This window comes from Pan paniscus, chromosome X, assembly GCF_029289425.2.
Source record: "Pan paniscus chromosome X, NHGRI_mPanPan1-v2.0_pri, whole genome shotgun sequence".
Classification (NCBI taxonomy): Eukaryota; Metazoa; Chordata; class Mammalia; order Primates; family Hominidae; genus Pan; species Pan paniscus.
The window spans coordinates 2,746,326-2,772,230 of NC_073272.2; the positions used below are offsets into that span (position 1 = coordinate 2,746,326).

Here is a 25,905-nt window from a genome sequence, read left to right on the forward strand (position 1 = left end):
GCAATCCTGACCTCTCAGGCTCAAGCAATCCTCTCATCTCAGCCTCCTGAGTAGCTGGGATTATAGGAATGCATCACTATGCCCAGCTATTTTTGTATTGTTTGTAGAGATGGGGTTTCACCATGCTGCCCAGGCCAGTCTCAAACTTCTGGGCTCAAATGATCCACCCGCATTGGCCTTCCAAAGTGCTGGGATTACAGGCATGAGTCACAGCACCCGGCAAAATTCAATTTTTAGAGCTTACCTTCAACTGTAACCACTGTTATAAATTTTAAGCCTCTGATGTCACTAAAACAATATCAAAAGATGTTATAAGAGTTAAACCTCATCATGCTTGCAAAATGAATTGGTAAAATATGATGCCATATTCGTATAGAACAATGGTCTCCAACATTTTTGGCACCAGGGTCTGGTTTTGTGGAAGACGGTTTTTCCACAGACAGGAAGGGGGTGCAGGATGGTTTCAGGATGATTCAAGCACATTACATTTATTGTGCACTTTATTTTTATTATTATTACACGATAATATATAATGAAATAATTATACAACTCATCGTAGTGTATGATCAGTGGGTGCCCTAAGCTTGTTTTCCTGCGACTAGATGATCCCATCTGGGGGTGATGGAAGACAGAGAGATCATCAGGCATTAGATTCTCATAAAGAGCACACAACCTAGATCCTTTGCATGCACAGTTCACAATAGAGTTCTCGCTCCTATGAGAATCTAATGCTGCTACCGATCTGACAGGAGGTGGAGCTCAGGCAGTGATGCAAGCAATGGGGAGCGGCTGTCAATACAGATGAAGCTTCACTCATTTGCCCACCACTCACCTCCTGCTGTGTGGCCTGGTTGCTAACAGGTATAGAACATTAGTTTTTGTTGTTGTTGTTTAATCTAGTTTCTGAGTAAGACAACACAGGTACGTTGTACAGTGAGAACTGATAACGAATATCACTGTTTCATATGTTAAGTTATCTAAAATGCAAATGTTAATTGATAGTGCCTGGTTTTTTGCTTGCTTGTTTGTTTGCTTATTTCTAAAAATGCTTTCAGGAGCTGCTGGCTGTCAGTGTCCTTGTGCTGTTTGTTTTGCGGTGTTGATGGCACATTTATGACAAGAAACGCCAGACCCAACATTGTCCTGCTGATGGCAGATGACCTTGGAGTGGGGGATTTGTGCTGCTACGGTAATAACTCAGTGAGGTAAAGATGGACTCTGACCCCCTCCCTGTATGTGGGAGTCTCCCTTACCACAGTGTTCATGTCTTTGCCGTTGCAGAGAAGGGTTTCTGGAGAGAAGTCATTGTCTGATGTTATCGGCAGGAATAGCAGAGGTCACTGGGGAAAATTGCAAAATGTCAGGAGACCACTTAACCTCCCAGTTTCCTTAGTTTCTAGCTGTTGGTGGTGGCGTTTTCATTGTTGGGCAAAATTTACATTTAAAAATTGGCCTTTTTTGATCAGGCATGGCGGCTCAAGCCTATAATCCCAGCACTTTGGAAGGCCAAGGTGGGAGCATTGCTTGAGCCCAGGAGTTTGCGATCAGCCTGGGCAACACAGGGAGACCCCGTCTCTACAAAAATAATAAAAAAAAATCTACTGGGACATGGTGGCGTGTGTCTGTGGTCTCAGCTACTCAGGAGGCTGGGGCAGGAGGATTGCCTGAGCAAGGGAGATTGAGGCTGCAGTGAGCTATGATCCCACCACTGCACTCCAGCCTGGGTGACAGAGGGAGACTCTGTTTAAAAAAAAAAAAAATCACCTTTTAACCATTTTAAAGTGAACAATTCAGTGGCATTTGGTACATTCACAGTGTTGGACAACCGTCACCTCTGTGTAGTTGCAGAATTTTTCACCCCCACAAAGAAGACCCCCATTTCCCATCCTATCCCCATGCCCTGTTAACCACAAATGTACCCTCTGTCTCTATGGATGTGTCTCTTCTTAGAATTTCATATACAAGTAATCATATAAAGTATTTATTTTCTCAGGCTGCCGTGACAAAGGTCCACAGACTGGTTGGCTTAGATAACATCAGCTTATTCTCTCACAGTCCTGGAGGCTGGAAGTTCAAGATCAAAGTGTGGGCAGGGCTGGTTCCTCCTGAGGCCTCTCTCCTGTCCTTGTAGATGCCGTCTTCTCCCTGTGTCTTTACAGGGTCGTCCCTCTGTGTGGGTCTGTGTCCTCATCTCTTCTTCTTATGAGGTGTCTTAGTCTATTTCAGGCTGCTATAAAAGAATACCATAGACTGGGTGGCTTAGAAACAACAGACATTGATTCTCCCACAGTCTTGGAGGCTGGAAGTCTGAGATCAAGGTGTCTGCAGGGCTGGTTCCTCCTGAGGCCTCTCTCCTGGGCTTGGAGATGCCGTCTTCTCCCTGTGTCCTCACAGGGTCATCCCTCTGTGTGTGTCTGTGTCCTCATTTCCTCTTCTTATAAAGACCCCAGTCCTATTGGATAAGGGTCCACTTTAACGACCTCATGCTACCTTAATCACCTCTATAAAGACTCCATCTTCAAATACAGTCACATTCTGAGGTCCTGGGGGTTAGGACTTCAGCACAGAAATTTGGGAGGGACACAATTTAGCTCATAACATATGGTATGTGGTGTTTAGTGACTGGCTTCTTTCACTTAGCGTAATGTTTTCAAGGTTCATTCATATTGTAGCATGTGTCAGTACTTCATTCCTTTCCATGGCTGAATACTTTTTCATTATATAGATACACCACATTAGTCTACAGTTTTAAAAATATCTTCCTTGAATTACTTCTAAAGTCTCTGGTACCCGGGGCTCTTTATTTCTCTACTCTCTATCGATAGACCAATCTGGCTCTTGTAAAAATACATAGCATCTTTTAGTGTGGATTTAAATAACATTGTTTCTTCTTGGAATGCAGATCACAGTCTAGTCCTATATTTTAAGCATATATTTGTTGATTGAAAGGCATTGGTCTTCTTCTTATTATTTTCTTTCTTTCTTTCTTTCTTTCTTTCTTTCTTTCTTTCTTTCTTTCTTCTTCCCTTTTTCTTTCTTTCCTCTATCTCTTTTTTTTTCCTTTTATTTTTAAGACAGGATCTCATTCTGTCATCCAGACTGGAGTGCAGTGGCATGATCTTGGCTCACTGCAGCCTTGACCTCCCAGGCTCAAGTGATCCTCCCTCCTCAGCCTCCTGAGTAGCTGGGACTATAGGCATGAGCCCCCACACCCGCCTAATTTTTGTGGTTTTTCTTTTGTTTTGTTTTTTTTTTGTTTTTTGTTTTTGTAGAGGTGGGGTTTTGCCATATTGCCCACCCTGGTCTGAGCTCAAGTGTTCAGCCCCTCTTGGCCTCCCAAAGTGCTGGGGTTACAGGCGTGAGCCATCACACTCAGCCTCCATTATCATCTTTCTGTGGGATTATGGAAAAAAAAGTTATACCCATGGGATCAAGATTGGATATGGTTTAGCTTTTAGGAGAACAGGCACGTCTTTTTTTTAACCTATAAGTTTTACAAAATTTTTGCAATGTATTAGACAAAAAAAAATGGGAAATAAATTAAACTCCAAAATGTCACAATTTGGTCATAAAATAGGTCAATTTTACCGTAAGATATATATTAACGGGAGGCTGAAGTGGGAGGATCATTTGAAGCCAGGAGTTTGAGACCAGCCTGGGCAAAATAGCAAGACATGTATCTCTGCATAAAATTTTAAGGCCAGGTGTGGTGGATCACACCTGCAATCCCAGCAGTTTGGGAGGCTGGGGAAAGTGGATCACTTGAGGTCAGGAGTTCAAGACTAGCTTGGCCAACATGGTGACACCTCATCTCTACTAAAAATATACCACTGGGCGTGGTGGCTCATGCCTGTAATCCCAGCTAGTCAGGAGGCTGAGGCAGGAGGATCACTTGAATTGGGAGGCGGAGGTTGCAGTGAGCCGGGATCGCACCACTGTACTCCAGCCTGGGTAATAGAGTGAGACCACGTCTCAGAAAAAAAATTAAATTAAATAGAAATTTAAATAAATTAGTAGGGCATGGTAGCACACACCTGTGGACCTAGCTACTTGAGAGGCTGAGGTGGGAGGATCACTTGAGCCCAGGGAATTTAAGGTTGCAGTGAGCTATAACTGCACCACTACACTCCACCCTGGGCAACAGAGCAAGAGACTGTCTCTTAAAAAAATATGAAACACATTAAAATTTTACTTAATCTAAATTACCCATTAATTTTAGGTCCTTGATAAGAAGAAATTGGCTAATTTTTCCATTGAAATACATTTTTTTCTCAGACTCATAAAACTGTATACCGAGTGACCTGTATTCATTTGTAATAGTTTTGACTAAAGATATATTTTAAACTTATGTTTCCATTTGCTTCTAACCATCAATGCATATAAGGAAATAGACAGATTAAAGTTTTAAAAAGATGGATTTTAGGTTTACCAGAAATAGAGTCAACTTGACCCAAAATAGAATAGCTTTGATCCTTGATCATTGTATTGAGAATTTTTAGAAACTCACCTGCTGAATTCTTCTTTGGTCTGCAGCACACCTAATATTGACCGCCTGGCAAGTGAGGGAGTGAGGCTTACCCAGCATCTTGCAGCTGCTTCCATGTGCACCCCAAGTCGGGCTGCCTTCCTGACCGGCCGGTACCCCATCAGATCAGGTGAGGCAATAAAAAGGCAGCAACATTTCAGTCTCACCAGAATGCATTCTAATGATTAGTTTTTGCAAATCTTTATAAGAATTCTCAAAAGGTCACTCAGAGTATTAGGGATCTAAATTCAAAGGTGGTTGTTATCCCTGGGCAGCTTAAATATGTGTGCCTCTCACCAGGTACCACTGCACCTGCTCATCTCTGTGCATATAGCGACAGGGTTTAGGCCTCTTGGGGGCAATTTGCCAACTTATGGTCAGCACTCCCATTTTCAGGTACTTGTGCTAAGATTTCTCAAGAGACCCCTGATGTCTTTAAGCTAGCAGAGACCATGCAGTGGTTCTGAGATAAGTGGATCAAATCCGCCTCTGCGGATGAGATTGGAAAACTAGACACAGTTGGGAAAAAAGGTATAACTGAGAAAACAAAAAGGAAATGAAACTTTTACATACTCCCTTACTTGACCCCATCATTTCAAGATTTAGACTTACCAAGTTGATATAACGACAATTAAATGTGTTCCTTTGCTGCTTAGCTTAGGATCAATACCTACAAACATCCACTCAAGATCAATATTATGAACAACAATTTTTATACCCAGCTAAAATATAGTGGTGCCCTTAGACACTATTGAAGTGTTCATGGTTATCAGACTCTATGTGAAATATCGTGTCGTGCTGTTGCATTTTGTTTAATTCTAGTATTTGCTTGTCATAATTTTAGTATACCTGCCTTCACAGTTTAATTTTTCAGTGAAAAATTTTTCTGTATGAATTTTCTTCCTCCTAAGTAGTAGATTCTCATCCAATACATTCAAGGAATGAACTAATTAGGTTAATGAGAATTATACTAAAATTAAGAGTAAACATTAAAAGTTTTTGTCCCATAAATATTGATTTATTATTATCTTTTTTTGTTGCCTAATGACCTTCTTTCATAATTCAAGGTTCTCCATTTTATTCAAAATAGTTTGGTTTCTAGATAAGCAGTCTCTATATAACACAGTACCGTGTATGAAGAGGGATAAAGATATGAATTTGTATGAGTTTCCAAAAAAAACTACACTTATAATTTCAGGATTTCAGGATTTTTTTTTTCTTTCTTTCTTTTTTTTTTTTTTTGAGACAGACTCTTGCTCTGTCATCCAGGCTGGAGTGCAAGGGTGTGATCTCAGCTCACTGCAATCTCTGCCTCCCTGGTTCAAGTGATTCTCCTGCCTCAGTTCCTGAATAGCTGGGATTACAGTCATGCACCACCACACCCGGCTAATTTTTGTATTTTTAGTAGAGATGGGATTTCACCATGTTGGCCAGGCTGGTCTTGAATTCCTGGCCTCATGTGTGATCCACCTGCCTTGGCCACCCAAAGTGTTGGGATTACAGGAGTGAGCCACCATGCTCTGCCTAATTTCAGGGAATTTTAAGTATTGATTATGGTGAAATAAAATTTATTTTAAAAAATTAAGAAAAAAATTAGATGATGGGTGGAGAGATTTCAAGTCATTGCCATGTGTATATTTTTAATCATTTGACACAAACGGTTCAGTTTAATTCATTCTACTTATCAAAAATTTCAGCAAAACAGTTCAACAGCAAGATAATGGTCTAATGCTTCCCTTAATAAAACTGTTTCTCTTTCCTATCAATGACACTATCTAGAGTCTACTTTCTTCTTCTTCCAAGGTAGGATTCTTGAAATATACTTTTTTCTTTTGAGATGGAGTTTCCTTCTTGTCACCCAGGCTGGAGTGCAATGGCATGATCTCAGCTCATTGCAACCTCTGCCTCCCAGGTTCAAGTGATTCTCCTGCCTCAGCCTCCTGAGTAGCTGGGATTACAGGTGCCTGCCACCAAGCCCAGCTAATTTTTGTATTTTTAGTAGAGACAGGGTTTCACCATATTAGCCAGGCCGGTCTCCTGATCTCAGGTGATCCAATCACTTTGGCCTCCCAAAACACTGGGATTACAGGCGTAAGCCACTGAGCCCGGCCTGAAATTATCATTTATTTATTTCTTGCTGATCTTCACTTGTGGTTTTCTTGTGAATTCCTTTTAAACTATAGGTGTATAATATTGTCCACCAGTATAAATCTACATAAAATTATATGGAGGCCAGGCACGGTGGCTCACATCTTTAATCCCAACACTTTGGGAGGCTGAGGTGGGTGGATCACTTGAGGTCAGGAGTTAGAGACCAGCCCGGCCAACATAGTGAAACCTCGTCTCTACTAAAAACACACACACAAAAAATAGCCAGGTGTGGTGGCGCACATCTGTGATTCCAGCTAGGGAGGCGGAGGCACGAGAATTGCTTGAACCTGGGAGGCGGAGGTTGCAGTGAGCCGAGATGTTGACACTGCACTCCAGCCTGGGTGACAGAGTGAAACTCCATCTCAAAAAAAAAAAAAAATATATATATATATATAATATATATATGTATATACACACACACACATATGAAAAAGAAATTGTCACTCCTACACTTCTTCATTTCAGATTCTCAAGGATACTTTTGAAAAATGTATTTATACCCAGCTAAATACTCGAGTATTTATACCCAGCTAAAATGCAGTAGTGTCCTCAGATACTATTGAAACATTGAAGGTTAGCAGCCTCTATATGAAAAACTAACGAAGGCTATTTGTTGTTAGTCTGAAATTTAAATGGATATAACGAAGTGTCCCGTATTTATTCTGGCAACCCTAATTCCAAGGGAATGTTTGCATTTAGCAAGTGAAAAAAGGAGGGTCAAGGACGTACAGCCAGAAAGCAACAAAAAACTTGGGGAAGAATGGCTTTGAGGAGGTGCGGGAGGAGAGGACTTTAAGCATGTCGGGATAAATTCGGTATTAGCAAAGACTATGGTGCTAACTTATTGACTTCTGTGAATTTAGGGATGGTGTCTCCCTACAACCTGAACCGTGCCTTCACGTGGCTTGGTGGGTCAGGTGGTCTTCCCACCAATGAAACGACTTTTGCCAAGCTGCTGCAGCACCGTGGCTACCGCACGGGACTCATAGGTATGGCGCCGGAACTCTGCCCGTGGAAACGTGATCCTGCAGCCTCTCTGTCATCGTGTCTAAGGTGTTTCCGGGGATGTTGGCTTTGTGCACGCCAGTTTGACCGACTTCTCTTTGAGATAAGACACTTGGAGAAGGAAATGATCACACATTGATTGAGCATGTGTAGAATCGAGGGCATAATATTGGAAAAACAATGAGAACAGAAAGCAAACAAGTGTATCCAAAGTTGCCACTAAAATGGAATGTTGTGTTGGAGGGATACGATGTTTGTGACACCAGTATTAGCAGAAAAACTAGTAAATTTGTAGAGAAGTACTGTTGAAATGGAAAACTTACAGCATTAAGAGTTGTCAAATGGAGGCAATTGCTGGTCGATTTAGATCACTTAATATTCTATGCCCTTTTGGCGGGGGTGGGGGTTTGGGGCGGGGGGACATGAGCTTGTGAGGGAGCCTTTCACTGAAAAATAAGTTTGTAGAATTCCAGTCCTAGAAGATAGTCCTCTAAGAATAACTTGTGTGATCAAATCCTTTTGGGAAATGCTACTCAAAAGCATTGTACGGTCCACCATTTTTGAGGATTCCTAATGTGAATTGTAAGCCACAGCTCCGAGATATCCTCAGTTAAAAAAAAGGTTAAGAAATTTTCCATCAGTAGGGCATGTATTCCCATGCAACTCCCAGCAGCGTCCAGTGAGTGGGAATTCTCTAGATTAGCTTTGAGCAGCGTTCTTACATCATTAGAGCACGGGATTCAGATCTGACTCTGCTATTATTTATTAATGTGACTCAGGCTTCTGAATAAATCTAGATAGCTGGGCACAGTGGCTCAGACCTGTAATCCCAGCACTTTGGGAGGCTGAGGCAGAAGAATTGCTTGAGGCCAGGAGTTCAAGACCAGCCTAGGCCACCATAGCAAGACCCTGGGTCTACAAAAATAAAATGTTAAAATTAGCTGGGCATGGTGGCACGCACCTATAGTCCCAGCTACTCAGGAGGCTGAGGCAGGAGAATTGCTTGAGCCGAGGAGTTCGAGGCTACAGTGAGCTATAATCATGCCACTGTGCTCCAGCCTGGGCAACAGAGCAAGACTCTGTCTCTTAAAAAAATAATCTAGACAATGTGTTTTTTATTCATAATAAAGGGTCTGGGAAGTGTTGAATATAATAATGTGTGCGGACAAATCAGAACGTGACCTGGCCCCCTAGAGTATGTGCTTGATAAAAGGAATTACTTGCATTATCAGAATCATTTGGTTCTTGATGAAATTCTTTGGCTACTTTGTCATCCCTAGCTTGAGGACCTAGAAGAGGTGTTCCATCTATACATAAAATCTCGGTTACCTTTCAGTGAGATGGAATAAGAGGGTCGGAAGGCACTGCTAGATAAAAGCATGAATGTGCAAGGTGCACTGAAAGTCCTTGGTATTGTCCCCACCAAACAACCAAGACATCGATTCTGCCCTCCTAGCAAGCTCCAGATACCTGGAAAGTTTCTCATTGTTCATGAGGTTGTTTGGTACCAAGCAAAAAGTTTCTTCTGAATGAACACTAGGCTCCTCTCCTTGTCGCAAGCAAAGAGGCTCCTGCTGCATGGCTTTTGTCTGAAAGAGGCATATTGTAGGGAGAAGGCTGTTGGTGGCATGTCTATACCAGGGAGGTATTTGGGGATACCAAGAAAAAACCATGATGACAACAGAATGAAAGTTATATTTGACTTTTCCAAAGGGAAGCCCACATTCTAGAAACAGACCGGCATTGAATGCTGCCATGCTGCCATGGTACGATTCTATTTTACTTTTAGGCAAATGGCACCTGGGTTTGAGCTGCGCCTCTCGGAATGATCAATGCTACCACCCGCTCAACCATGGTTTTCACTACTTTTACGGGGTGCCTTTCGGACTTTTAAGCGACTGCCAGGCATCCAAGACACCAGAACTGCACCGCTGGCTCAGGATCAAACTGTGGATCTCCACGGTAGCCCTTGCCCTGGTTCCTTTTCTGCTTCTCATTCCCAAGTTTGCCCGCTGGTTCTCAGTGCCATGGAAGGTCATCTTTGTCTTTGCTCTCCTCGCCTTTCTGTTTTTCACTTCCTGGTACTCTAGTTATGGATTTACTCGATGTTGGAATTGCATCCTTATGAGGAACCATGAAATTATCCAGCAGCCAATGAAAGAGGAGAAAGTAGCTTCCCTCATGCTGAAGGAGGCACTTGCTTTCATTGAAAGGTATTTAGCCATTTCTTGCCTGATTTCCTGCATGGAAATTTTATTTTTATTTCATAGCAGGTCATCACACCTTGATAACATGGGCCTTTAAAAGTCTTTTGGAGAGAATGTGCGGCATTTGGCTTTCTGTTCCTGTATTAATTTGCTTAGAATAATGGCCTCCAGCTGCATCCATGTTGCTGCGAAAGACATGATCTCATTCTTTTTCATGGCTGTGTAGTATTTTGTGGGATATAATGGGAGCTAAACATTGAGCCTCCATGGACATAAACATGGAAACAATAGACTGCAAACTTCTAGAGGAGAGAGGGAGACAGGGGGACCAGGGGCACATGGTTGCAAGACTACCTATTGGGTGCTCTGCTTACCCCCTGAGCGCAATAGACTCATGTAACAAACCGGCACATGGAGACCCTGTATCGAAAATAAAAGCTGAGGAAAAAAAAACTTTAGGTGACATTTGTGATAGACTTGAGTCTCCTCTTAGGTAGAATTAAATAGTTAAATTTCCTGCAAATTTTGAATGCTCAAAAGGCAAAAAAACAAAAACCAAAACCAAAACAAAACATAAAAACATATTTTGCTCACCTCCCCATTTTTAATGTTTTAATTTTTTTTTTTTTTTTTTTTTTTTTTTTACTTTTTGGGACAGGATCTCACTCTGCCACCCAGGCTAGAGTGCAGTGGTGCAATCATGGCTCACAGCAGCCTCGACTTCCCAAGCTCAAGTGATCCTCCCACCTCAGCCTCCAGAGTAGCTGAGACTACAGGCACCTACAGGATGCCTGGCTAAGTTTTGCATTTTTTTTTAGAAATGGGGTTTTGTCATATTGCCCAGGCTGGTCTCAAGTTCCTGGGCTCAAGTGATTCACCCACTTTGGCCTCCCAAAGTACTGGGAATACACTATGCCTGGCCACTTACCCCTTTTTAAAAATGAAAACTGGAGTTGCCATATTTTAATCTATATTGCTTCAGTGTGGATTGTTATGTAAATTGATTAAACCTGAGGGGTAAAATTTTTTTTCTCTGTCTCAGACACAGCCAGAAGAGCTCTCTGTCCATAAACTATTGGATAGTGGCTCTGTATTTACAGATACCTAGTTTTAAGTTTTCTGTGTTCAACATAAGCTATGCAGGCATAACTATAATGAGCTCTCATCATCCCATACCAGCTCACTTCTACGTTACAAATTATTACTATTATTATTTGGAGACAGGGTCTCACTCTGTCACTCAGGCTGGAGTGCAGTGGTGCAATCATAGTTCACTGAAACCTCAAACTCCTGGGCACCAGTGATCCTCTCACCTTGGCTTCCTGAGTAGCTGGGACTACAGGTGCACATGACCACACCCAGTTAATTTTATAAAATTATTTTTCCATAGAGACAAGGTCTTGCCGTGTTGCCCAGGCTGGTCTCGAACTCCTGGGTTCAAGCGATCCTCCTGCCTTGACCTCCCAAAATGCTGGGATTACAGGTGTGAGCCATTGTGCCCAGCCTGGGTTACAAATGAGAGGCACATTAAAGTTGTTGGTGTGGATTCTCATTGACACTGTTTGTCACCTTCCTTAGTGGGGTTGGCAGGGAGTGGAGAGGGGAGGATATTTTGTTACTCCACCAGGCTGAAGGGTATGCAGTGGAATATCATTCACTCATATGCCCCTGTGCCCATCAGATTCATTATTTATTCCAACACAACCATGAGAACAGTGATCAGCCACCCACTCAGCTCTCCATTCATCTTACCTGCCCTTCCCGTCCCAACCCATTTGCTTGGGCTATCTTTTTGGGAATATATTCAATCTCCATCTCCTTCCCTTCTTTCTATGCTGGTTGTGAAAAATGTGTAAAGGAGTAGCTTTAGAATGACTGCATGTGACATTAAAATGCAAAACACAAGGTCAGGTGTGGTGGCTCATGTCTGTAATCCCAGCACTTTGGGAGGCTGAGGCAGGAGGATTGCTTCAGCCCAGGAGTTTGACACCAGACTGGGCAATATAGTGAGCTCCCATCTCTACAAAAAATGTACAAAATTAGCCAGGCTTGGTGGCGTGTACCTGTGGTCTCAGCTCCTTGGAAGGATAAGGTGGAAGAATCACTTGAGCCCAGGAGGTTGAGCCATGATTGCACCACTGCACTCCAGCCTGGGCAACAGAGTGAGACTTTGTCTCAAGATAAATAAATACATAAAATGCAGAACACAAAAAGCAAGATGTAAATGAGGGGAATTTATTTCTCTCTTGGGGTAGGCAGGCTACAGATACAGTGAGGTTATCTTGTTCTCTGCCATCCTTTGTGAGCAGCCTCATGGCCCAAGGTAGATGCCAAAGCTCCAGCCATCAGACTTATGTTCCAGGAACCATGAAGGAGGTGGAAGAAAGAAAGAAGGGAAAATGGAGAGTAAGGAGCATCAAATCCTTACTGTGGCACATCTGAGTCTGTCCTTAAGATATGATTCTTCTGAACTCATACCTAAAAGAACACTTTGAAACAATAGATGAGGAGAATTCATACTTTTTAACCCATTCAACAAAGATTAAAAGATTTATTAAGCTGCTACTTTATGTCAGATGCTAAACTGGACACAAGAGAGTATAAAATGAACTGCGTTAAACATTTTTGTTGTTGTAGTTAAGACAGGGTCTCACTGCGTTGCCCAGGCTGGAGTGCAGTGGTGTGATAATAGCTCACGGCAGCCTCCACCTCCCAGGCTCAAGCGAACCCCTTGCCTCAGCCTCCTGAGTAGCTGGGATCACAGGTGTGCCATTAAGCACAGCTATATTTTTGTATTTTCTGTAGAGACGAGGTCTTGCCATGTTGCCTGGGCTGGTCTCACACTCCTGGGCTCATGCAATCCTCCTGCCTCAGCCTCCCAAAGTGCAAAGAATATAGGCATGAGCCACTGTGCCTGGCTACATGAAACATTTTACTGGGAACACAAATGTTCTGTTATCCTTCATTCCTCCTCATATCCTTTCAACATAAATCTTGTGGTATTTACGACTCACAGGAGCGGTATTGTCATCTAAAGTACATAGAAAACCTCCACCAGCTATTATGAGATCTTTTCATCAGTGCAGAATCGCATTTAAATGATGGAAATGACTTCATATTTGTGAAGGTAATTTTGGTAACTTTCTACCCCTTAGGTACAAAAGGGAACCTTTTCTCCTCTTTTTTTCCTTCCTGCACGTACATACTCCACTCATCTCCAAAAAGAAGTTTGTTGGGCGCAGTAAATATGGCAGGTATGGGGACAATGTAGAAGAAATGGATTGGATGGTGGGTAAGTATTCAGTAACAGAACTGTAAATATCTGAAGTACGGGCTACAGAAAAACAAATCTGTACTAACTGTCTCAAATTATGTCCAGCCCCTTGCATAGCATAGATACCTGATAAGTATCTGTTTCATCCCTTAATTGGATTAAAAGCTGGCTTTTAATTGTTCAGCAATACCAGTGAAATATATTCCCCAAGATAAGTCACAGTTTGTAAATACAAGTTTTCCCATCTTTAAAATAAAGGCAGCCACTTTTCTGAAAAACTCATTGGCAAGATAAAGAAAGCTGCACTGTAAAGTATATTGTAATTCCTGGCCGGGCACGCAGTGGCTCACACCTGTAATCCCAGCACTTTGAAAGGCCAAGGCTGGCAGATCACTTGAGGTCAGGAGTTCTAGACCAGCCTGGCCAACATGGCGAAACCCCATCTCTACTGAAAATACAAAAATTAGCCAGGCATGGTTATGCGGGCCTGTAGTCCCAACTGCTCGGGAGGGTGAGGCAGGAGAATCACTTGGATCCAGGATGCAGGGGTTGCAGTCAGCCAAGATGAGACCACTGCACTCCAGCCTGAGTGACACAGCGAGATTCTGTTTCAAAAAAAAAAAAAAAAAAAAAGAATATTGTAATTTCAATTCCCAATTATTTTGATGGATATAAAAGGGAACGTTATTCTGATTAGTCAGTTCTACAGGAAATACATAGAAAATTGGGATGGGGATTTAACACAACTAAAGCAACTTATTTCAAAGGCATAGTGTTCACTATAAAGAAATGCTAAGGATAATAAATGAGCAGGTGGGAAGAGGTACTGTATGCATTCCAGAATAATAAATAGCTGTGCTAGTTGAATTGCATTCTCCCACCCCCGCCTCTATGTACGTGACAGAGTTGTCCTTCCTCTCAGCGATGGTGTTTCATTTTGGAATACAGTACTTTTCTTCTTCTTCTGAGTGCAAACTTCTGAAAACGGTGCTCTGCCAAACCATTGAAACGAACAATCTCCCAGTTATCAGCCGCCTCTGTTGACTTATATGGAGCGCCTTTGAAAGAAACAGAGCTATTTTAATTTAAATGCATTTAAGGGGTGTTAATCAATCACATTTTATTATAAATAACTTTCTTTTCTCTGAAAACCACCATCTAAGTGAGCTATAAAATACTAGTTAAAATTACTGAAGAACTAGTGGTGTCGGATAGGACAAAGAGGGGAATCTTGTCATGGGATAAATTTCTCTTGTATATTTCCACTATGTGTGTTTACCTCTAATTATAGGTACCATTGTAACATTTACTGTCTATATTTAATCCCAAAGAGGAGATAGAATACAGAGAGGGGCCAGGCGTGGTGGCTCATGTCTGTAGCCCCAGCACTTTTGGAGGTTCAGGCGGGAGGATCACTTGATCCCATGAGTTTGAGACCAGCCTGGGCAACATACCAAGGCTCCATCTCTACAAAAAAATACAAACATTAGCCAGGCATGGTGTCACACGCACGCCTTGTAGTTCCAGCTACCTAGGAGGCTGAGGTGGGTGGATCACTTGAACCTGGGAGGTGGAGGTAGCAGTGAGCCGAGATCGCGCCACTGCACTCCAGCCTGGGCGACAGAGCCAGACTCCGTCTCAAAAAAAAAAAAAAAAAACAAAAAAAAGAGTACAAGGAAAGTCAGTGCTGCCAGGCTGCCAGTAAGGCATTTAAGCAGAAATGGGGAGAAAAAAGGGATGTGTTAAAGGGAAAAGCTTATGGGCTTAGTTAAAGGGAACTAACCCTGACATCCAAACCCTTTTGAAGCTTGTTGAACTAAAGCTAAGCTCTGTATTTCTTAATTTAATCTTTGCTGTGGGATGTGTATGTGTGTGTATATATATACACACCCAGCTGCAGTTATTTTATTTGCACGGTATAAATTACAAATCACTTTTATGCATAATACTATAGCCAGACTTAATATGAATTAAGCTATATACACACACACACCATATGTTATATACATATATATATACACACACCCCATATGGTTTATATGTATACACACGTTATGTTTTATACATATACACACATAGCACTGTATGTTGCATATATACACATTTATTATATATAGTTTAATTCCTTGGTAACGAAATACAAACACTGAAAGGTGTTACAGTTAAAAATAGCTATAACATTGTAGCCTTTATGGAATTATATAATTGGGATTTTTTTTTTCTCTGCTTCTTTTGAAATCGCTTACTATAGTTGTACTTAGTCAAAGGACAGTTTCCTGTAAAGGGATTTTCTGTTAAAGTCTGTATCTGAGTGTTTATCACTAAGAAATAATTATGTTTGTTTTACAGTATATGTAAATACATGATGAAGACGTGTTACAAAAGCTAGCAATTGCATTATTAAATGGCTAATATTATTTGACACAGGAGAAATGATGAGTAGCTATTTTTCTGCGTAACATCTCCCAAATATTCTGAGTTTTCTCTGTCATTTCTTATAAAAATTCTACCAAAATAAAGACATATTGAAAGTCAGACAGGTATCTCTGTGGGTATTATTTTACTATTTAACAATATGAGTATAAAACTCAAAGGTTTAGTAACTTATTAACTTTATTCAAAAATAAGCCATAACAATGCTATACTCATGCAAATGCAAATACAACGTGCAAAATGAACTTAATGAATCTTCGGGAATTCAGTAACATTTTAAACTTTCCAATGAAAGAAACTTGTGCCTATTAAAAAACACTTTTAGTCCTTTTTTTTTTTTTTTTTTAAGACACAGGGTCTCACTCTTTTGCCCAGTCTGGCTGGAATGCAGTGGTGCGATCACAGCTCACCACACACTTGACCTCCTCGGCTCAGGTGATCCTCCCACCTCAGCCTCGTGAGTAGCTGGGACTAAAAATGTGCACCACCATGTCTGGCCAATTTGTGTGTGTGTGTGTGTGTGTGTGTGTATCTCTGTGTGTTTTTTAGTGAAGGAGTTTTGCCATCTTGCCCAGGCTGGTCTCGAACTCTGGGACTCAAGCAAACTTCCCACCTCGGCCTCCCAAAGTCCTGGGATTACATGTGTGAGCCACCAGGCCCAACCTTAATCACTTTTCATTATTGGTTTCTTTCCAGGTGTCTTTGGTAGGAGGTCTTATAAGTGACCTATTACCATTAGTATTTATATATTCATATGCATCTGTGTGTTTTCACTTTAGACACTATACAGACAATTATTTGCAAATATATTTGTTCTGGAACAGAAAAAGAATTTGCAGCTACTATATTTGCACAGTATAAATTACAAATCACTTTTATGATTTTTTTTATACTATAGCCAGATCTAATGTGAATTGATAATTTACATATAATTATGCTGTTCCCAGAAAGCCTTTACAATCTTTCATCTTACAAACCCTGGGCTTTAAAATATCTTAATTTCTAATTATAGCATTTCTAAAAAATAGTATATGTCACTTCTAAAACAAATCACTGAGTTTACGTATAAACAGTTTTCTGTGCAGCTAGTTAAGCTAGTTACATTTTCTTTTATCTTTGAATGGGACAAGAGCATAGCACAGAGATGATCTAGTGTAAACTAGAAATGCAGTGTGACCTCAGGCCCAGGACGATGTTATCTGTTGATTAGCAAATGCTCAACAGACATCAGAAAGGAAATGAATGTTGTTTGGAATTTTGCTAGAACAGCTTTCTACTTATTATTTTAAAAAACTGTCCTCCTGAGGGATTGTCAACACATTAAAGACAGTGTCTGCTGAGTCTAGCGCAGCATTAATTGTCATTAGATCTTAACCATAACCCAAACAGCAAGAATAACCTGCAATTTCCATGTAGACTTCAGATAGCAGCCAGGACAGCAAGTCTCTAAGGGAGGTGGTGCTATGCCCTGGAGTACGGGGATGGCTTTGCTCATATGTTCCTGGAGGTGTCATTTTGCAAACTGTATTTTTTTAAATTAATGTTCATCAGTTTACTTAACTGCTGGGCCTTCTTGGCACTGTCTATTTGAATCGTTTGGGGCAATGATGACCTTATGTATTATTACATGATTTGTATAATAAAATAGATTTTATTATATATTCAATAATAAAATAGATTTTATTATATATTCAATAATAAAATAATGAACACATTATACAATAAAATTGTATAATAAACCAGTACTTTATATATTGTATATGAACTATTCTACATTTTAAATTAATATAATTAATGTATCTAGTATATTTAATATAATTTATATAATTACATTAATATAATAAAATTAATTAAAGTAATATGTGACACATATCATTCAATTATATAAAATAATATAGTATATATTTATATAAAGATATAAATTTATGATAAAATTTAATATATTAATTAGACATATATTATAAAATTTAATATGTTCATTATATATTATACATTTATTACATATACTCATATTTTATCTTATAGTTAATATATTTTCCTATGTCAATAAACATATTTTTACATATTGCATTGATATACAAAATACTATATAATAAAATAATAGTTACATGTTATTATATAATTACATAACAATTTTTACACAATGATAAACTATTATATAATGATATGTTTCTAGTATTGTAAAGTCATATGGTATAATAATACATAGTATGTATTGATTATACATATTACAATATATTTTGTTCTATTCCATAATTGATTATATTTTAATATATAACAATTCTTTATGCATTTTTAATACATCATGTTATATATTAATATGTATTTTTAAGAAATATGTACTATATATCATACAATATATAATAAATATATAATTAGTAATTCAAATGTATAAAAGTATGTATTATAGTAAATATAGCATATATTATACATTATTACATTATATATTAAATATTTTAACTGCTGGATATAATATATATTATATACACTATATTACATACAGTTTAAAATAGTATGTATTACAGTATTATATGATTAATTATACAATATCGTGTAGTGCAGAATAACATTGAAACGCTATGTGTAATAAATACATAGTAGCAGATATGTAATAAAGCAGTGGTGATCTGCATCAAGAGGTCAACGTCTTTGTGTCTCTGACCCTCTCCAGGTAAAATCCTGGATGCCCTGGACCAGGAGCGCCTGGCCAACCACACCTTGGTGTACTTCACCTCTGACAACGGGGGCCACCTGGAGCCCCTGGACGGGGCTGTTCAGCTGGGTGGCTGGAACGGGATCTACAAAGGTGATTGTGTGTAGAGAACCAATGCCTGTCCATTTTAAATCAGTAGTCTCTATTGGCTTTGTGTTTGCTTGAATTCATTTGCCATGATGTTCAGATATTTTGATGTGAGTTAGACTCTTATTAAGCTAGACCGAAAAAAAAAAAAAACTGCAAATTTTGGGGCAGTTTCCAAGAGCTTCAAAGTAAAATGTTTGAAGCAACGCCAACCCCAGGAGACAGCACAGCATCTCAATGACCATCTGTGGCAGATGTCCCAGCCTCCGCACGATTGACATTTGAGGCTGGAGGATTCTCTGGCTGGGGGCATCCTGTGCCATTGTAGGTGTTGAACAGCGTCTGTGGGCTCCACCCACACATGCCAGTAGCACCCACCGCAGAGCAGCGACAACCAGAAATGTCTCCTGACATTGCCCAGTGTCCCCTGGGGACAAGGTCATTTCTAAGTGAGAAGTGCTCCTTTAGATTAATCCTCACTTGGATTCTCAGATGCAGGTTTTTAATTCAATCACACCAATGATGCTATTCATTATGCTTTAACTAGTGTTATGTGGATCAGAAAAAAGAGTTTTTTATTTGACTGGGGTGCCTAGCTCCTCATGGCCAGCAGATTCTTCCAGCTCACTTTGATAGACTTCATGCCGGGTTGTTCAAGAACTCCATGGCACCCACTCTTAGGCATCACCAAAGGCATGCCAACAGAAAGAATAATTTAAAAAAGAATTCTGCATTCGCTATTTTCCCCCTACCCCCTAACCTTCCAAGTAAAACAAAAAAACTAAAAGGGTATCAAAATCATCATCATTATAAAATCAGAATGTTTGAACTTCCTTATATTTCATTAAAAAGTTCTGTGTGTGTGTGTCTTATATATGTATTTTCCTAGAGGTATAATCACTATGTATATATATTCACCGTATTAATTGTATGTAATATAATATAGAATCATATATATTCATCATATGTGATATATAATCCTATATATAGTCACTATGTATATATAGTTACTATATTCATTACACATAACACATATAATCCTATATATATTCGCTATATTCATTATATATAATACATGTAATTTTACATATTTACTACATATAATATACATAATCCTGTACACATTCACTATGTATATATAGTCATTATATTCATTATATATACACACATAATTCTATATATTTACTATATTTATTGTATAGATCATTATATATAATTTTATATATTCAGTATATATAATATAATATATAATACTATATATTTACTATGTCTATAGTCACATATTAATTATATATAGTATATAGAATTCTATATATTCACTGTATAGAGTATACATAACCCTACACATATTCACTATATGTACTCACTATATTCATTATATATTACACATAATCCTATATATATATTCACTATATTCATTGTATATATATAGGATTGTGGATACTGGATTATATATTGTAAATTAATAGAAGTGAGCTCCTGAAAGCATTCACCTCCTCTGGCTTGTCATGTGGACTTGCTGTAGTCATAACTGTTAATTAGCAAAGACTAAATTGGTGCTAAACCTAGTAGAAAAAGTGAGGAACAGATCTGAGTCACCATATATATGCTATCTAACGAAGTGTGATTATTACAGTCATGATGATTCTAGCAACTGTACCTATTATATATTATAATAATTATTATAATTGCATGAGTATGTGTGAGTGTAAAGCCCCTGTCCTTAAAAAGCACACATAACCCTGGAATAGGACTGGCAAAATTGTTGTGAGCATTTCTCAGGCTTTGGGACAGGATGCCTGTTTCTCAGGGTGCTTCCTGTGAAGCGATGAATTCAATGGATAGAGAGATTTAGATCTCCTGGGTAAGCAATGGGTTTTGTTCTAGTCTAGTTACACCTCGCAGCTCTGCCCCACAAAGACACAGGTTATTAAATACGATGAAGAAAACATCAGGATGGCTTTATGATTGTATGTTAAAAGCACATAGATTTGGTTCAGTGAGCTTGTCGAGTTTTTCTTATAATAAAGAATGGTGCTACTTGGGAGGCTCAGGAGGGAGGCTCGCTTGAGCCCAGGAGTTGGAAGCTGCAGTGAGCTATGATTGCGCCACTGCACTCCAGTCTGGGCGACAGAAGGAGACAGTGTCTTAATTAAAAAAAATAAAAATAAAAAAAGAATGGTGCCAAGAAGCTGAGCTGCCTTTCAACACTGGTTAGATTGGTTAGATCAGTGAATGTGTCAGCAGTGAATTTTACCTCATTTTCTGCTAGAGGCTTCCGGTTTTGTGTTTCTTTGTAATGCTGCCTGTCAGACAGGTGCGCACGTAGAAGACATTCAATGAACATTTCACATAGGAAGAGACGTTTTCCTCCAGAGAGGTTCCTATTTTTTCTTAAAGAGTCTAGACATATGGTCTTGACACTGGCATTTGGCATAGGGCCATTTTTCTATTCTGTAACAACCACCTCAGTCTCATGATTGATCGTACAGCAAGGGCTTCATTTTTGTTTTGTGCTCAGAAACACCCAAGGGGACTTTTGTCTAAGAAGTGATTCTCAACTCTGCCTCTGGCCATTTTTCTACTCACACTCCTCTCTTTCTTCCTCTATATGGGAAATCACGGGGTAAAGTTTTTTAGCTTTTTCCTCAAGGATCATTATAATGTGGATAAAACCTGTATTTTTCTTTTCTTTTTCTTTTTTCTTTTTTGGAGACAGAGTCTCACCCTGTCACCGAGGCTGGAGTGCAGTGGCACAATCTCAGCTCACTGCAATCTCCACTTCCTCGTCTCTGATCCCCCGACTTCAGCCTCCCGAGTAGGTGGGACTACAGGAATGCACCACCATGGAGTGCAGTGGCATGATCTTGGCTCACCACAACCTTCGCCTCCTGGGTTTAAGCGATTCTCCTGCCTCAGCCTCCCACATAGCTTGGATTACAGGCGCCCACCACCATGCCCAGCTAATGGTTTTGTATTTTTAGCAGAGACGGTGTTTCACCATGTTGGCCAGGCTGGTCTTGAACTCCTGACCTCAAGTGATCCGCCCACCTCGGCCCCCCAAAGTGCTGGGATTACAGGCGTGAGCCACCGTGCCCGGCCAATATGATTGGGTTTTAACTCATCTTTGGTTGTGTCGTAATCTTTGGTTTTAGGTGGCAAAGGAATGGGAGGATGGGAAGGAGGTATCCGTGTGCCAGGGATATTCCGGTGTCCGTCAGTCTTGGAGGCTGGGAGAGTGATCAATGAGCCCACCAGCTTAATGGACATCTATCCGACGCTGTCTTATATAGGCGGAGGGATCTTGTCCCAGGACAGGTATGGAAACAGTGTTTGCTCCTAACCTAGGGTGATATATTTGAACATAAGTGGATATACTTGATAATTCTATGTGTGTGTGTATGTACATAGTATATTACTTAATTATCAATATTCTGCCCATAGGGCCAGATGTCTTTCTCCCCTTGGTGCATGGTGGAATATTTTGTTTTCTTCTTAGCGTTTACCTTAATATCCTTTGTCATATTACACTTATGCCTGTGTGTGTTTGACTGTTCTCATGGATGGGATCTGATTCTCATACATCATCACATCCCTCACAGCTTCTAGACCATTATGCAATTAAGTGTTAAATGATTACTGAATAAAAACATGTATGCATAGAGCAGGTGCGGTGGCTCGTGCCTGTAATCCTAGCACTTTGGGAGGTCGAGGCTGGCGGATCACTTGAAGTCAGGAGTTCGAGACCAGCCTGGCCAACATGGTGAAACCCCCATCTCTACTAAAAATACAAAAATCAGTCTGGTGTGGTGGCACGTGCCTGTAATCCCAGCTACCTGGGAGGCTGAGGTGGGAGGATCGCTTGAACCCGGGAGGTAGAGATTGCAGTGAGCCGAGATCTCGTCACTGCACTCCAGCCTGGGTGACAGGGTGATGCCCTGTTTCAAACAAAAACAAAAACGACAACAAAACACGTATGTGTAATTGCATGTGTGCTAAATGATATTATTCTTTCTGGTTTGCACTTTGTCTATGAGCTTATTTTTAATTTAATTTAATTTAATTTTTTTTGAGACAGAGTCTCGTCCTGTCAGCCAGGCTGGAATGCAGTGGTGTGATCTCGGCTCAGTGCAATCTCTGCGTCCCGGGTTCAAGTGATTCTTCTGCCTCAGCCTCCTGAGTAGCTGGGACTACAGGCGGGCGCCACCATGCTCAGCTAATTTTTGTATTTTTAGTAGAGATGGGGTTTCAGCATGTTGGCCAGGATGGTCTCGATTTCTTGACCTCATGATCCACCCACCTCGGCCTCCCAAAGTGCTGGGATTACAGGCACGAGCCACCGGGCCTGGCCTTGTCTATGAGCTTTAAAATGAACAAATACATCCTGTGCTTTAACGATTTAATTCCATGTGTGTGGGGTGATATCTATTCATTAAATGTGAAGTTTTATTGGAATCAAAAGAGCGTAAATAGCTTAATTTTTCCAATCCACAACAGTAACTCATATTGTCTTGCAAGGTATCAGGATAATAGTTCTAGCTGTTCTCTTCTTCCATGACCTCAGAAAATGAATGTTTTGTTTCTCTTTCTTTTTGTTATAAAATGAGGGAAAAGGAGAAAGTTTTAAGAATTCCTCCTTCCGCCAGGCGCCGTGGCTCACGCCTGTAATCCTAGCACTTTGGGAGGCCGAGGCAGGCGGATCATGAGGTCAGGAGTTCGAGACCAGCCTGGCCAACATGGTGAAATCCCGTCTGTACTAAAAATACAAAAATTAGCAGGGCATGGTGGCGTGTGCCTGTAATCCCAGCTACTTGGGAAGCTGAGGCAGGAGAATTGCTTGAACCCGGGAGGCGGAGGTTGCAGTGAGCAGAGATCGCACCATCGCACTCCAGCCTGGGTGACAGAGCAAGACTCCATTTCAAAAAAAAAAAAAAAAAAAGAGAAAAGAAATTCTTCCTCTTTATCTTTCGCCTCCTTCTCTTCCTCCCCTTCCTTTTCCTCCTCCTCCGCCTCCTCCTCTTTCTTCTGCTATAAAATGCGTGACTGAACCATGCCTCTCTCATCACCTTCTACACACCCCCTTCTCTCCCAAGAGTGATTGACGGCCAGAACCTAATGCCCCTGCTGGAAGGAAGGGCGTCCCACTCCGACCACGAGTTCCTCTTCCACTACTGTGGGGTCTATCTGCACACGGTCAGGTGGCATCAGAAGGACTGTAAGTATGAAGGCTGTGGACACGTGGAAAGACGATAAGGGTCCGGTTCCGGTCTCCTTCCTCTCCTGGCGGAAGCTGCACCATGTGCAGATATTGCCCAGCTATGATGGTTCTTTTTCGCTGAGAAAGCCACATAAACAGTGCACTGCAGTAGGATTTTATTGTATTTTATTTTATTTTGAGATAGGGTCTCACTCTGTCACCCAGGTTGGAGTACAGTGGCGCAATCTCGGCTCACCACAACCTCCACCTCCCAGGTTCAAGTGAGTCTCCTGCCTCAGCCTCCTGAGTAACTGGGACTACAGGCACCTACCACCATGACTAGTTAATTTTTGTATTTTTAGTAGAGATGGGTTTCACCATGTTGGCCAGGCTGGTCTCGAACTCCTGACCTCAGGCGATCTGCCCACCTCAGCCTCCCAAAGTGCTGGGATTACAGGCGTGAGCCACCGTGCCTGGCCTGCAGTAGGATTTTAGAGAGATGTGTTTGTGAGAGAGATTTGTGCCCAAAGGGTTTTATTTTAAATTTTTAAAATATTTATAAAATAGAGACAAGATCTTACTATGTGGCCCAGGCTGGTCTCGAACTGCTGAGCTCAAGTGATCCTCTCTCTTTGGCCTCCCACAGGCGTGACTCACCACAGCCGATCCACTCAAAGCATTTTAACTTAGGGAGGTGAGTGTTGACACAGACAAACCAATGCCATTGCAATATTTTCATGACTTAGATTTCCCGAGAGAAGGGGATATGCCCTACCACACAGGTTCACGGTGGGAAGCACCAGGGCTTGGCTTGGAAGCAGAGGCAGGAAGGAATGAGGAGCCCAAGCAACAGCCTTTATTATTAGGCTTTCCAAGGGAAAGGTCAGGCAGGGCAGGGTGAACAGCTTCACACTGGTAGTTTGAGTAATTACAGTAAGTTTGGAGCAACAGAGACTGCCCCTAGCTGCCTGGTACCCGGTGCTGGGTTGATTTAGGACAGAGAAAATATCAGCTTACTGTGTGAGAGTTAGATAAAGGAGGTGGATGCTTGCATAGGTAGGGTGTGTTCCTAAGTGAGTTGTTACTATTTGTATTAGTCCATTCTCACGTTGCTAATAAAGACATACTCAAGACTGGGTAATTTATACAGGAAAAAGTGGTTTAATGGACTCACAGTTCCACATGGCTGGGGAGGCCTCACAATCATGGTGGAAGGCACATCTTACATGGTGGAAAGCAAGAGAGAATGAGAGCCAAGCGAAAAGGGAAATGCCTTATAAAACCATCAGATCTCGTGAGACTTATTCCTTACCATGGGAACAGTATGGCAGAAACTGCCCCCATATTCAATTATCTCCACTTGGCTCTGCCCTTGACATATGGGGATTATTACAACTCAAGGTGAGATTAGGGTGGGGACAGAGCCAAACCATATCGCTACTTTTAGGAATCAGCTAGTCCTGGGAGGAGCAGTCTTTCCCCAAGTCTATGAGGCCCCTCAAGCTGTCAAAATACTAGCCTGGCACAGTGGCTCACAGTTGTAATCTCAGCACTTTAGGAGGCCAAGGTAGGAGGATTATTTGAGCCCAGGAGTTTGATATCAGCCTGGGCAACATTGCAAGACCCTGTCCCTACAAAGAAAAAAAAAAGAATTAGCCAGGTATGGTGGCATACAACTGTAGTCCAGCTACTCAGGAGGCTGAGTGGGAAGTTTGAGGCTGCAGTTGGCAATGATCGTGCCACTGTACTCCAGCCTGGGCAACAAAGTGAGACACTGTCTCAAAAAAAAAAAGTCAAAACATTATAGGATACAGAAAATTAAGACAACATGATTCATGTGTGTGTGTAAGTATGCATTAGCTTGTGTGAATGTGTACATGAGAGAGAGAACAAGAGAGAAAGAGAGACTATGAATACCCACAGCTTAGGGATGACTGAAGTAATTATTCTAGCAACGAGGAGTAAATTCTTCAACGTGACCTGCCGGGTGGTTGCTTATCTCCACCTTCCTTCCTTTCTAACATCCTAGTGATTGTTTCTGTCCCACATTCGCGCTATGGAAGTCATGCAAACAAATATAAATTAACAAATAGTATCGTTTGCCTTAGACCTGTAAAGAAAGGTCTTTTGGAGTCATTGCATGAAATTCCAGAATTCTTACTTGGTTGGATTTAACTTTATTTGCAGGAGGAATTTTCTCTGATGGGATCAGTCACTTGTGGTGTGATGTATCTTCATTTTGATGTGGATAGTCCCACATAAAACAATTAAAAAAACAAAAATAAGTAAATAAAAATCTATGTTTTTAAGATT

The 25,905-nt window shown here is 40.8% G+C and overlaps 1 protein-coding gene across 1 annotated transcript in view; it reads left to right on the plus strand.

Annotated features, from left to right (window-relative positions):
* Positions 1-1,046: 1,046 nt before the first annotated feature.
* Positions 1,047-25,905, plus strand: part of ARSH (arylsulfatase family member H) — a 28,033-nt gene continuing 3,174 nt past the window's right edge. Inside the window, exons 1-8 of the mRNA XM_034951350.3 lie at positions 1,047-1,205; positions 4,534-4,655; positions 7,540-7,665; positions 9,471-9,894; positions 13,044-13,180; positions 18,267-18,401; positions 21,551-21,713; positions 23,489-23,610. Of these exons, the coding sequence (XP_034807241.1) occupies positions 1,114-1,205; positions 4,534-4,655; positions 7,540-7,665; positions 9,471-9,894; positions 13,044-13,180; positions 18,267-18,401; positions 21,551-21,713; positions 23,489-23,610 (1,321 nt within the window). The 5' untranslated portion in view covers positions 1,047-1,113. The remainder of the gene's footprint in view (positions 1,206-4,533; positions 4,656-7,539; positions 7,666-9,470; positions 9,895-13,043; positions 13,181-18,266; positions 18,402-21,550; positions 21,714-23,488; positions 23,611-25,905) is intronic.